Source organism: Sitophilus oryzae, unplaced genomic scaffold (assembly GCF_002938485.1).
Source record: "Sitophilus oryzae breed Bouriz unplaced genomic scaffold, Soryzae_2.0 scaffold_682_pilon_pilon, whole genome shotgun sequence".
Classification (NCBI taxonomy): domain Eukaryota; kingdom Metazoa; phylum Arthropoda; class Insecta; order Coleoptera; family Curculionidae; genus Sitophilus; species Sitophilus oryzae.
Window position 1 is genome coordinate 5,993,628 of NW_022147287.1, and position 14,292 is coordinate 6,007,919.

General features: G+C 34.1%; 1 protein-coding gene across 1 annotated transcript in view; it reads left to right on the top strand.

Moving 5' to 3' along the window:
* The first annotated feature begins 5,271 nt into the window (after positions 1 to 5,271).
* Positions 5,272 to 14,292, top strand: part of LOC115888064 (serine proteinase stubble) — a 53,686-nt gene continuing 44,665 nt past the window's right edge. Inside the window, exon 1 of the mRNA XM_030907635.1 lies at positions 5,272 to 5,719. Within this exon, the coding sequence (XP_030763495.1) occupies positions 5,623 to 5,719 (97 nt within the window). The 5' untranslated portion in view covers positions 5,272 to 5,622. The remainder of the gene's footprint in view (positions 5,720 to 14,292) is intronic.

Consider the following 14,292-nt stretch of genomic DNA (forward strand, 5'->3'; position numbering starts at 1 on the left):
AAACGTTCCGCAATGCATAACCAGGGCCGGCGGAAGGCAAATATTGAGACCGGGCGAGTACCCTATCTGGCGCCCACCTCCCCCAATAGTTATTATAATTCTCTTTTTCTTTCAAGACTGTCCTTTAATTACAACTAAGCATATTTATGCTACTTTAACAATAAATTTTCACGTAAAGATACTTCAAAATTCTTCTCTTCTATCAATCTTAGTCTGCGGTTTTTGTTTTTTGTATACAGGGTGCGTCTCGAAATTTACTCTCCCCTATAACTTTTATATTTTTTTACATAAAAACGAGATTTGGTATGTTAGTATATGACGTAAATTATTAGGATTGACTATTCCATTGTTTTGGCCACTTCCTGTTTCACCGGAAATGACTAAAATTTCTGATTTTTAAATGGCACCTCGATATATTTCTACTTTATTCGATAGAAAATGACACTCTCAGTAGAATGACATATTTATCATATATCAACTTTTGACATTTTCGTTCAAAAAGCTTTATATTTTAAATTTCAATCTAGAGTGCCATGGCTGTGTTAAAAACACTCATTTTTAAACAAGGAGCCTTGGAAAAATAGATTTAATCGTCTAATGTTTTTCATGTCTTGTCATGGCCGGTCCAAAAGATGCCAAAATCATATTTTTAATCGAAAATATCAAAAGATGACATATGTCATAAAGTAGAAATATGCCGAGGAGGCTATCGAGGGTGCCATTTAAAAATCAAAAGTTGTAGCTAGTAATTTCCGGTGAAACAGGAAGTGGCCAAAAACAATTGAATACGTCAATCAATCCTAATTTGTGTCGTATACTAACATACCAAATTTCGTTTTTCTGAAAAAATAAACAAGTTATAGGGGTGAGCCACTTTTGAGACGCACCCGGTATATAGAGTTATGAGAAATAGAATTCCAACTTCGGCAGCCTCGTTCTGGTATAAGTGATCTTTGAAAATATTAGTATTTGGTTTCAAGCAGTTGCATTATTTTTCTATTAGAATTTAAGAAAAATTTCTTTTCTTTTTTACAATCAATTATTTCATGCAGAATCAGTTTATGATCAGATACAGTTTTGTATCTGATCATAAACTTCAAAATGAGGTTCAGCCAGTGTTTGAGATGCATTCCTTTGTCTTGCTCTAATGAGAAAATTCTACGATTCTGCTACCATTTTCCGTGTATTATTACACATTCAATTGGGAAAATCAAAATATTGATATATATTTTCCCACTACTGTTAATAAATTAATTTAACTAATGAGGCAAACTTATAATCTTTTTTTTGGGATAATAAGGATATCGAGCTTCTTGCAAATGAATATTTACCTCATATAATTTTAGGGTACATCAGCCATTAATAACAAATAAAATGGTAGTAGAAAAAGTGCTATTTTGAGCAGTCAGTCTAAAACTGTCAATTTTGCTGGCTCTTGACCCAAAACAGTTTGTTTAGAGAAAATTTATAAAAACAGGAATTATAGAAAAAAAGGTTATTTACAAAAAGTTGATAGCTTTTGAATTATAAGTAAAATACCACGAACAAATCAGATTTATATTTATTTATTTTATTTTGTTTAAGATTTTTCCACGAAAATGAATTCGCCAATCCCAGTTTCAAATAGAGCACCCAAAAAACATATAGAATGGAAGAAATTAAAACTATCCCAAAACTTTCGTGCAAAGGATTTTTTGAGCCTAATTTCAGTAAACTATAGTAGGATACGTCTAGGATATAGTAGTGTTTATAATTTTTAGTCAGCTATTCTTCCCTATGTGGTGTGGTAATTGGTAATATTTTAATGTGGAAATTGATAGTACAGATTAATTATTGATCTGGTCATTCGTTACCTACTCTTTTTTTAGAGGGTTTTTCACCAGGTGCACACACAAAACCCTCAGAAATTGAACGTGTGGGCTGATATTTTTTGAAAATTCTATTGTAGGTCAGTTTAACGATACTGAGACCGCACCTGATCGTTCAACCTTGTGGCAAGTGAAAAAATGCGTAAACATCTAGGAATAATAAGAAAAAACAGCAAATTGGTCCAAGGAATTTATCCTTATCATTTAAGGTTGTCGCCCACTAGACCGCGGCGCGACGCGGCGCGGCGCCCTGTTGAAATTTCTTTTGTCTGCTTGCCATGTATTTAAATGGACCAACGTACATTAGAGCGCGCAGCGCCGAAGCGCGCCGCGGGATTTCCGTCAAGAAGTCGGAAGACTTCTCTAGCAACTTTTTTCCGTGTCCCGCGTTTCGGCGTGTTGCAGTGTGCGAACTCACAACGGAAATAATTTTGCATTCGAGTCATTTTTGACTAGGAACTAGTGATACGTATCAATGGTAGAATTGTATTTTTAAAGGTAAATTAGGCAAATCAATTTTCATAAAGGAATATGATATTTTTTTAGTCTCCCCTCACTAGAGACAGATGGACGAAATGCCTTTCTATCAAAGATTTGATATAATTGAGGGGTGTAGAGGCAAAACCGGTAATCTCCACTTTTTAACAAAAGTGCCAATCTCCAATTTTTAAATTCTAATTACCTAAATATATAAAAAAGATCAGGGTTTTTTCACCACATAACTAATATACACATCAGAATAAATAAGAATTATCAAAAGTATTAGTAATTTGTCTCTTCTGAAAAAATATGATGAGTAGAGATAGTCGGTGTTTTGCTTCTAAAACCCTCAATTGAGGAGTGCGTAAAATGTTTCCTTTATATTTTGTAATACTGAAAAAAATGATCTTGTCTTTTATTAAATCTGGAAAAAGATGGTAAAATTCTCCAAACTTCTTTCTTTTTTTGTTAATCGTATGAGTCCAAACTTTTCCTCACCCTCTCTTCCTCTTCCTCTGTTAGAAGAGCCCAAAAAATACGCTTTCGTCCGTACTTGAACTCATTGCTTTAAAAACTAAACTACAGTAAGTAAAAAACACTTCGACTATAATAGTCGAGCTTCGACTATAATAGTCGAGCGTAAATAGCGTTGCCGCGTTTCAAAAGCGCGCTATAGTGGGCGCAGTCCCTTCGCAGCCGGAAAAAATTCTCTTCCCAGCGCCGCGCCGCGCAGCGGTCTAGTGGACGACAACCTTTACTCTGATAAATGTTTAAATATACTTTTCAAATTTCAATCCTTCATATTTTCTCAATGACTCGACCGATTTTCAAAAACGAAGCGGGGACATATAGAGAATAGAAAGCTCTTTTCATTGCGGCGCCACTTGACCCCCCTCTCCATTTGACAAAAGTTGGGGGATGACACCCCTGCTTAGAGGGTTGAATATTTTGCAATCGTTTTTGGTGCAAAAGTTGTCCCCCTCACTAACAAAATTGACGTGTTTTTGGATTTTTTGAAAAAAAAAATGTTAAAGACATTTCACCTAATACACTAGTACAAGTACAAACGTTCCGTTGAGACATTCTGGCCCTCCTGATCTTCATCTATCTACTATCTGTGTAGAACCATGATACAAAGAATACAAGGTATGATATTGCGCAGGTTGGTCGCTACGTCACAGGTGATAAACGGCACCATTGGTCGGCAAGCTCCGCGCGCCAGTTTCAAATTGTCAAACAGATGACACAATAAACGCGAAAATAATTTTTCAAATGTCAAGCTCGATAATTTGACATAACTTTTGGGGTTATGTCCTGATTCTTCCCTATTTTAGGTCTTTTTTTATTAGTGGCAATTGAACAATATGGATATTTTTCCTAATGGCGTATGACGTCACAGGTGGTATGCGCAAACTTAACGAAATTGGAGCCGCTATCGATCATACCTTGTTTTCTTTGTACCATGGTGTAGAACTGCTTTTAGACACTACTCTAATATCCTCTAAAACAGCATTTGCGATTATAGCGGCAACGTGATCTGAAACTCACAGTTTTGTCACAGGCAAGTACCACGGATGGTAGTTTATCATGCAGGTGGACAAGTTTCAAATATATTGAGGAACCGGAAAACAATAATTTAAGTGATTTAGTTTGGATAACAATATTGGGTTATATTTTATAGTCATACTAGCGTGTACCCGTGACTTCGTTCGCGTCGAATTAACCATTTGTAATGGTGATGATAAAGCAAAGCAAGAATTTCCATTAACATACAAACTGGATAAAATTTTCTCACATTTATGTCAGCATGAGAAAAAACAATATGGCGATATTATTATACAACTTGGTAATATTTGATGGGTAGTTTCATCTCGTTGGAATTTGACTTTCGAAAAATCCGTTTGCCAAAAATAAGCTTTTTATGTCAAGCAGTTTAAGCAGAATCGTGGTTAATCGATTTTTTAAAAAATTTCAAAACATGTAAAAAAAAACAAATAAATTATGCTTGTCCTAGCGTTTTCCCGAAAGGCTAACCGTTTTTTAAATAACAAATATTGTAATATTTGAGGGGCGTTTTCACCCTCTTGGAATCTGAGATTCGAGAAACCCCTCCTTATCGAACCTCTACACCCCACAGTCAATCCGTTTGCCAAAAATCAGCTTTAAACGTCAAGCAGTTTAAGCAGAATCGTGATTACTCAATGGTCATATTTTATGAAACACCCTGTACAAATTTATAAAAAATCTTAAAATATGTAAAACAACAAAATCAAATATACGTGTTTAAGAGTTTTTCCGAAAAACTCACCGGTTTTTAAGTAAACAATATTTTAATATTTGAGGGATAGTTTCACCCCCTTAGAATTCGAGTTTCGAAAAATGCCTTCTTATCGAACCTCTACACCCTACCCAGCTTTTTACGTCAAGCGCTTTAAGCAGGATCGTGATTAATCAGTGACTAGATTTTTTGAAACACCCTGTATACATTTTTAAAAAATCTTAAATATGTAAAAAAACAAAATAAAATATACGTGTTTAAGCGTTTTTTCGGAGACTTGACCGTTTTTTAAATAAAAAATATTGTAATATTTGAGGGGTGGTTTCACCCTCTTGAAACTGGAATTTCGAAAAATCCCTTCTTATCGAATCTCTACACCCTAGAATCAACCTGCATGCCAAAATTGAGCTTCTTACATTGAGTGGTTTGAGTAGGATCGTGATTAATCAGTATGTCAGTCACTTAAGGATTTTATATAGGTATTAGTATACATATGTCGATGGCGTCTCCAATGAAGCGCCAAATGAAAGAGAAACGTTCAAAAAAACTCTCCAAGCACATGTGTCTTTAAGAAAAGCCATCGAACCATAGCATCGGTCCACCATGGCATCACCGGACGTTCGAAAACAATTTTTAGACGCTCTCGAAAATTTCTCCGTAACGTAATTTCACTCTCGATCGCGCCGGACGTTGGTACTGACCGGGCAGTACCACAACCATCGGGTACCGCCTTCTCAAGAAACGTCAAAAATCGAGAAAAGTTCTATATTTCCAAACAGAAATTTTTGAAAGGTATCCAGATCACCGGAGGCCAGTTACTGTGAGTTTTAACCGAAGGAATACCCAATAAGTAGTACCAGTCTTCAGTCTATTTCACTTTGCTTACTAAATACCGAATTTTCAAAGAAAAATCTCGAAACTAGCGTCCTGCGATGTTGTCGGTTGTCGTTAGTATGAAAAAGTAGGTGATATATTCGGGTATAGTTTTAGTGAAAAATGCGCAATATTAAATGTAAGACTTGGATGTTAGTTATATGTTTGTTGGTTTGGTGTTTTGGGATAGCGTATGCAGATAGTTCTAATGAAATATCAGGTAAAATATTTTTTCTTACTGAATTAATATTAGCTTATATCGCCTTGGTTACGCTAATCATAAAATTAGGGTGTGTTCCGTTGCTTACCTTGGTTATGGTTTTATGTTCCGTTTCTATCGGTTTCCTGAAAGATTTCTTATTACGGAACACAGTTCCTGAAAAATTCGGTTATAATTGTCACCAAACTAACCAGCGCGAGAAGGCTGGTTTTTCTGGTTTTGTTTGTCAATCAATGTCATTTATGTGACAGAAATCAAGCAAATATTGGAAGTTCGAATGAAATTCTCATTTAATTTCTAAAATTTGTAATAATATTTTGTATTTACATCCAAAAGCAATGGAGGTAACTAAATAGAATGACTTTTTAGGACCATTTAAACTTGCCATCATGCAGCCGTTGTTTCTTAAAGTCAGGAACATTTAAAGAAAACATGAAAAACAAGACAACAAGTAATCGTGAATGTTTTGTAAGCTATAAAAATATAAATATTGATTAGATTTGTTTATTTATTATTGATCTGTTTTAATATTGGACCTGCAAATCTTTACTTGAGCTGTCTAACGAGTTTAACAGTTTATTAATAAAGTACTTTTCGATATTAAACTCCATTGAAAAGAAGAAGCAAACGTAAAAGCAGAGAATAGGTACATTAACAATGCATAAAAGATAAATTTTATAATAGAGGTATTGAAATTTAGAAAACGTCAACGTTTGACGTTTCCAGTATTTTACCAAACCGTTCCATATCAAACCGATGTTTTTCAGGACTCTTTACCGTAGTTTACCGGTCTGGTTCGCCTGGTTTTGCAACAGAATACAGCCTAATCATAATTCCCTTGGGACATTATTAAAGGGAATTGAGAGACCATAATTCCCTCTACCTTTTATAGGTAATAACTATGAAATTCAAAGAGATTTAGAGTAATAACATAAAATTAAAATGGACACTCGTCTACATAACTATCTTAATATTTCTTATAATTCCTTTTCTATAAGAGATACCTAGACGAAAACTAGTATCGGTGTCTGGAGCTCAATTTTTATCAAAAACATAATTGTGAAAACCGCACATCGATATCTGTTACCGTTTCGGAGTTACGGGGTGTTTTTCAAAAATGTGCATTTTTAACAAATAGCTGTAACTTTATTGCTGTGAAAAATTTTGTATTTTTGTGAAAACATTTCCAAAGCACCTTTTTATGTAGAATTTAATGGTTTAAGTAAATTTTTTTAATTAATAATTTAAGAGTTATCAACAGAAAAATTGATTTTTTATCTGGGACACCCTGTAAAACTTGAAAAATTAGCATCACTAATTATAAAAAAATAGAAAGTTTCCAGCTGCACAAATCTATTTCCAAAAAATATTTTTTCTCGAATTTCAAACTACATTCGTTAAAAATAATTTCTACTCAATATAAGAACAAATTACAACGAAGGAAAACTTATCGGCATAGCCCTCAAGAAACAACTGGTAACCATATACACTAGTGTACACAACTGGTAACCATATACACTATATGCTTTCCGGCATTATCAGTAAGGCATCAGCAACGACAAAGTCGATCCTAAGAAACAGAAGCCAGGAAGCATACAATGCACGAGACACCACCTTGGAGATGGGAAAGAAAAACAAAAAGAATGCCGATTCCTCTCTGTAGTGGTAATGATGATGCTCGATGGCAAGGTACAATATATACTAATGACTGACATACTGATTAATCATGATCCTGCTCAAACCACTCAACGTAAGAAGCTCAATTTTGGCATACAGGTTGATTCTAGGTGTAGAGGGTCGATAAGAAGGGATTTTTCGAAATTCCAGTTCCAAGAGGGTGAAACCACCCCTCAAATATTACAATATTTTTTATTTAAAAAACGGTCAAGTTTCCGAAAAAACGCTTAAACACGTATATTTTATTTTGTTTTTTTACATATTTTAAGATTTTTTAAAAATGTATACAGGGTGTTTCGAAAAATCTGGTCATGATTAATCACGATCCTGCTTAAAGCGCTTGACGTAAAAAGCTGATTTTTGGAAAACAGATTGACTATAGAGTGTAGAGGTTCGATAAGAAGGGATTTTTCGAAACTCGAATTCTAAGGGGGTGAAACTATCCCTCAAATATTAAAATATTTTTTTATTTAAAAGCCGGTGAGTTTTTCGGAAAAACTCTTAAACACGTATATTTTATTTTGTTGTTTTACATATTTTAAGATTTTTTGTAAATTCATACAGGGTGTTTCATAAAATATAACCATTGAGTAATTTTTGCTTAAATTGCTTGACGTTTAAAGCTGATTTTTGGCAAAGGGATTGACTGTGGGGTGTGGAGGTTCGATAAGGAGGGGTTTCTCGAATCTCAAAATCCAAGAGGGTGAAAACGCCTCTCAAATATTACAATATTTGTTATTTAAAAAACGGTTAGTCTTTCGGGAAAACGCTTGGACAAGCATAATTTATTTGTTTTTTTTACATATTTTGAATTTTTTTTAAAAAATCATACAGGGTGTTCCAAAAAGTTTTGTAATTTCTTAACCCCGATTCTGTTTAAACTGCCAAAATATAATAATATCGCCATATTGGTTTTTTCTCATGCTGATATAAATGTCAGAAAATTTTATCCAGTTTGTATGTTAATGGAAATTCTTGCTTTGCTTTATCATCACCATTACAAATGATTAATTCGACGCGAACGAAGTCGCTGGTACACGCTAGTAGTGTATATACGTATGGTTACTAGTTGGTTTCTTGAGGCCTATACTGATAACTTTTCCTTCTTTTTTTAGAAGGAAAAATTTAGTTTGTATTGTACTTTTAGTTTGTATTGTACTCGGCAAAAAGGCATTGCAGCGTAGTGCTCTGGGCTACTTTAGGCTCTCGTTTTTCTCCTGTAATTTTTTCTTTTTTTTTCTTCATCTCCAAGGTTGCAAACCTTTGCCTCGTGCAAGAGCTAGAAGTTTTAATTTTCTGTTTAGACAATTACATTTTTTGTGTTTGTATTACTGCTAATTTGTTATTTATTTCTTTTATTAATTACAAAATCATATGACTATTTCCGGAAGTTGTATAACTTTTTAAATTATCCCGGTAAACAATTATATCAACCCATGTGGATTCAGACAAGAGACAAGATATGCTCACACAATCGTATTAAAACTTGAGGATGTAACAGTAAAAACATGCTAAATGGGATGGTAACAAAAGAATTTTGACGAATTATCAGTGAAAGTTACTTGTTAATATTTATTCAGCATAGCATGAAAGAAAAGAAAATTATTTTTGAACGATCGCAATCTGAGCATATGATGCAACTGGAGAAAATACCTGTTGCTTTATTTTAAAATATATTAGCATAAAAATTATGTTTATTAACTTAAAGTTATGTGGATATACCGTGCTGGCAACTGTTACTTTTGGGTCGGCATTTACATGTGTGGAAGTAAATCGCATAGGGATCTTATTAAGTCGGAGTGAGAGAAATGCGACCGACCGACGCGACGTGCGACGGTGTGCTGTTGCGGCGTTGCCGATACGCCTTTCCCTATCAAGTAAAGTAAAATCACGATCGCAAACCGCTTATTTTTAAAAGACTTTTTTTCAAGAGATAACTAGATAAAATCATTAGACATGTTTCTGAGCATCTGAAATGGAATTATAAGGATATCTTTAAGGTGTCATTTTTTTATAACGAGAAAACGTCAGTAATCGCGATAATTTAAAAATTCAACTTCTTAACACGTAACAGGCCATAACTCAAGAACCACTTTAGATATTGAAACTTTTTTTTATTTTCAAGATCGGATATTTTACAATATGTTTACATAAGAAAAATTCGATAAGGTTGTTTTTTCCATTCAAAAATTGTAAACAATCCATCCATTTACTTTTAGAGCATAGCAATTTTCAGCAATCGTGTAATTTTTTATTGATAAAGATTTTCACATACTGTCTACAAAGAAAATACAGCAGAAATATTAACAAAGTGCTTGAAAAAACTACAATCTATTATTTCTAATAGATTTCGAGATATCGATTTTTGAATTCAGAGTTCTAATAGCGCGACCACTATCGAACATCCACTCAATTCCACTTATTTTTACCAGAAATGCAAGTGTTTCTAGCTTGCACTTAAAAAAATTCAAGCTATAGGGAAAATTACAAAGACTCGTTAATAAATAAACAAATCAAGTATCACGAGACGTAATTAAATCGTGAAGCTGAACGCATGACGTACACCTTTCCCTAGAACTTTAAGTACTGACAGAGGTATTGATTGGGTCGACCGGTCAACTGCGACAAATAAGAAGTGTCTAGCCTTAGCAGTCAACTTTTAAGCTTGACCAATCAGGTTGGTTAGCGTGGTTATTTGAAGTGTGTTAATTCATTTGTGTTTGTCAAAAACTCTAGCGTGATTGGTCGGGCTTAATAGTTGCCTGCTAGGGCTAGACACAAGTCGACAAATATGCTATATTCCCTTCCCAGTAGATAGTGCAAGAAATAGCCACTTTTTGCACGATCGTAGGCAAACCAACCTAACCTAAAAGTATTTTTGTTTCATCGGTTTCCCCATGATATTCCTAATTTATCAAATTCCGTATTTTTTTCTAATAATTGCAAAATTTGATCTGCTTTCACTATATTGTGGTATTTTCGATTATCACTTTTAAATAAGATTTTGTTAAATAATCTTCACAACTTTTTCTTTCTCAAGTCAGTGAAATTTGGCAGATTATTTTTATTTGCAAACTATATGTAAAAAACAGAGTCGGATTTGAAATTATTTTAAATAATAACTAAATAGTTTTATTGTTGTTAAAGTATCAAAAAAAAATAAAGTGTGGCATATCGTTGTACTCAGGAGTCTTAATTCTTTATTAATAAAAAATGCCAGGTCGGTATTTAAAAAATATATCTCAGAAACTGTTATTTAATTTGAAAGTCTAAAAATACTATCAGATAACCCTGACAAAGTGGGTATGAGAATATGCAATTAGTTTTTCGATTTTCTAAAAACTAGCGACAGGAAAAAATAAAATGTATTTTCAAAAAAATGTTTTTTTTTCATAAAACTCTGCAATCCTTGAAATGTTTGAAACTTTTTTGATGTCATGCTGGCGAACATCCCAAGGCACAACCTTGCCCCAATTTCGCCATTTTCGTACTATCTATTACGGTTTCCAAGATATACTAATGCTCGTGCCTTGAATTTGTAGCACCCTGTATAGGTACACCATTACGTCCATCGTGTATATTTATGTCTTACTCGAACATTCTTTGTTCTAAAGTAAATTCCGCATAGGTAAAGCAAAAGTAAAAGCTATTTCTTCTTCGTTACGCCCGGAGGACACAATGGAGCGATGATTTCGGACAGCAGCGTTACAATCAATGCTTCTTCTTCTTTTTCGACAGCGCGTTTTCATTCCTTTTCTTCTTTTATGCCGAGCCGGGCACGTTAATAGCAGGTTACGTAGCGAGTTACTTAAAAAAATACGTGCCCACCTATTTATTCGGCTATAGTGCAATGTCGGTAAGTTTAAAGCAACTTTCGTTTTTCTATATATATTATATGTTTCTATTTGTGGCTCTGGTTTAGAAATACTTTGTGTAATTATTTATAAATACCTGTAGTACGTACAATAACAATCTATTTGTTTGACTGCAATTAAAATGAAAATAAAGAGCAACACAATTTGGAGATATTCCGTAGTTTTTTTTTTGATATTTCACCTTAAAGTGGAACAAAAAGTTTTCACAATATTGTCACAACATTGTGAAAAATAAAATCGACGATATACCGGAATACCATAATACCAGATGTATTCAGGGCCGTATCTAGACCAAAATTTCGGGGGTTGGCTTGGAGGGGGGGTACAAAAGCTGCTAGGAAAAAAGCATAATAAAAAAATCGCTTTGGGCTACACTCAAATCTTAATTGAAAATAAAATTCTAAAAAAGTACCAGGTAAAAATTATTAATCTTAAAGGATAAACTGGTCTTTTCCCTGGAAAAACGATTGACTCCCTCTTCGATATCGATATTTATTTCTCTATGTACGCTTAATAGAGCAAGTCCTGTTAATAGCTCCTGACCTCTAGAGTTACGTAGGAAGTCCTTCAATCGTCTTAAGGTGCGTATTCATTATGCGAACGAACGAATGAAAGTGCGGTATATTTAGACGGGGACCGAACGCATGCGGCCGTTCGTTCGCTCGACCATCCGTTTCGAGTCGGTACATCAAAGGCGTTCGCCAACAAATGCCTCCGGTCTTCTCGTGCGGTTCTATCGTACGGTCCCCGTCCATACCACTAGCGAACATTCGTTCGTTCGTTCGTTCGTTCGTGCGGATAATGAATACGCACCTTTATGCCGCAACCGTACGCATGCGGGCTCTGATAGCAACAACATAGAGACGAGCGCTCGTTCTCGTCGCCGATCGACTCGCCGAACTCCGACTTCCTCATCCACACATATAGGAAATCGGCGAAGCCCCGATCGGAGATCGCCGAATACGTGTGGTTGCGGCATTAGGGTTGAAAAAGACCTTTCTGGTGTAGCTGCTAACACTGGTAGAGTTGCTAGGATCATAATAAAATGTATATAATAAAATGTATATATTTGGAAATATACACTGGTTACACTCCGATTATCGTTTCGATGGCGTTTTTAGGTCGGTCGACTGCAGGTAGCTGCTTCCATTTTTGCCGCTACAAGTCTAGTTCTGCCGCTAAAGTGTCATAGTCCAAGAATTCTTTGTCTAATAGCAGAACGATAACAAACGTTAATCACGTTAATGACCAGCAAAACACACGAAATTCAAAATCTTGTCCTTGTCAAACTTGCTGTTTTAAACACTTGGATGTTGAAAGTCGAAAATCGAAAATCGAAAATCGAAAATCGAAAATCGAAAATCGAAAATGACATTTGCCTTCAAAGTGGAAAAGTGATGTTAGGGTGTATAATGTATATTCATCAATGACTAAAGAATACAAGGACAAATAGCACCCGAGACCAAACTGTGACCAAACAGTGCCGTGGCACATATTTTACATAATATTGCCGCTTGAAGGGATATTTATATTTTTGATATTATATGTTTTCACTACGCCTATGGTGTATCGGGTGGCATAAACAAGGATACTATAGAGATAAGGATAGTTCGATTCCTATTTTCCTGCACTGTCAGTTCTTTTACGTCATCTACTGGCCGATTTGAAGTTGGCGCTAAAGATCTTAGACAGTGACAGTTATTTTTTCATTTGACGGACGAGCGCACAGTGCGTTGGAAGATAAATTTAGCGGGACAAAAGCGTTTGGTTAGAAATAAGCCAAAAAAATGTGTACTGTAAGAATAAATAGTAGACATTCCAATTGATATAAAAATGCATGAATATTCTTTGTATTTCGATACCTTTTTATCAACCAAATTTGGTCGTTTTCTGCTCAGCAAGGCAGAGATCATACGAAAACAAAATATTTACGTTTTAAGTGCTTATATATTTTATTCCAAAGCCAAATTATGTTGAAGATTGCCAAAGGTATGTACTTTTCTACTGTACGTATATTATTTGTTAAAATCCTTCGTGCCTTTGTTCTGCAGATATCAAACTTTCACTTTTTTTCAAATATCGATATACTGAATGATGTAGATCTTTTGAGTTACCAGTAGTTACCAACACAGGTACTCACAGTCACAGGGAGTTCAAGCTTAACAGGTGAATGCCCAAAAAGTTTCATTTCAATCGGATAGTATAAAAACAAAACAACTCCATCAAAAGGCACTGAGTTTAAAAAATTGTCTTAGATACTTACTATATATGAATTTACAATTACCGAGTGTTAAAATTAAAATATCTATCTTAATTAATATTTTTAAAATAAAATATAATTTTTTAAAATAAAATATAGAGGGTGTCACAAGATTACAAAGTAATTAAAAAATAACTGCTAAAGAGTTTTTTTGTAAGTATTTCACCTGTTATCATAATTTTATGTATTTGGCAATAGTTTACAATACGGTTTTTGAGTGTCATGTACGAATAATATCATAGTTTGATTATCTTGTATTTATTTATTAATAAATTAAGTTGTTAATAAATAAATAAATTTAACCATATAGTTGCTATATATTAGACCATTTGCTACGTTCTTAGATTTTAAGTCCCAAACATTGCTCTTGAGATTTTGTCCCGCTAGAATAACCATTTGCCGCACTGTGGCCCTTTTTTTACTTTTTCTTCAATAACTCTAAAACTATGAATTTTAAGAAAAATAGTCAAGAGTAAAAAATTGAAGAGAAGAAAATTTCCTACCACATCGGTAAAGAACCAAAATTTTTAGAATTTCAGTGGCGCAGGTGCGAATTCTTTAATTTAGGAGGATTGGTTTTAATAACCCACCTGTGTTTAACTTCAAATGAAAGCATTTTTGAGATAAATCTCGAGACCAAAAAATTTATTAGGTCACAAGTTCCTATAAAAACGATCTTTTTAATAAAAATAAGTTACCAGTGGCGGAGATAATTTTTTTAAATGTGCGTTTTTTACATTTTGAAAACATTGAATAAGAAA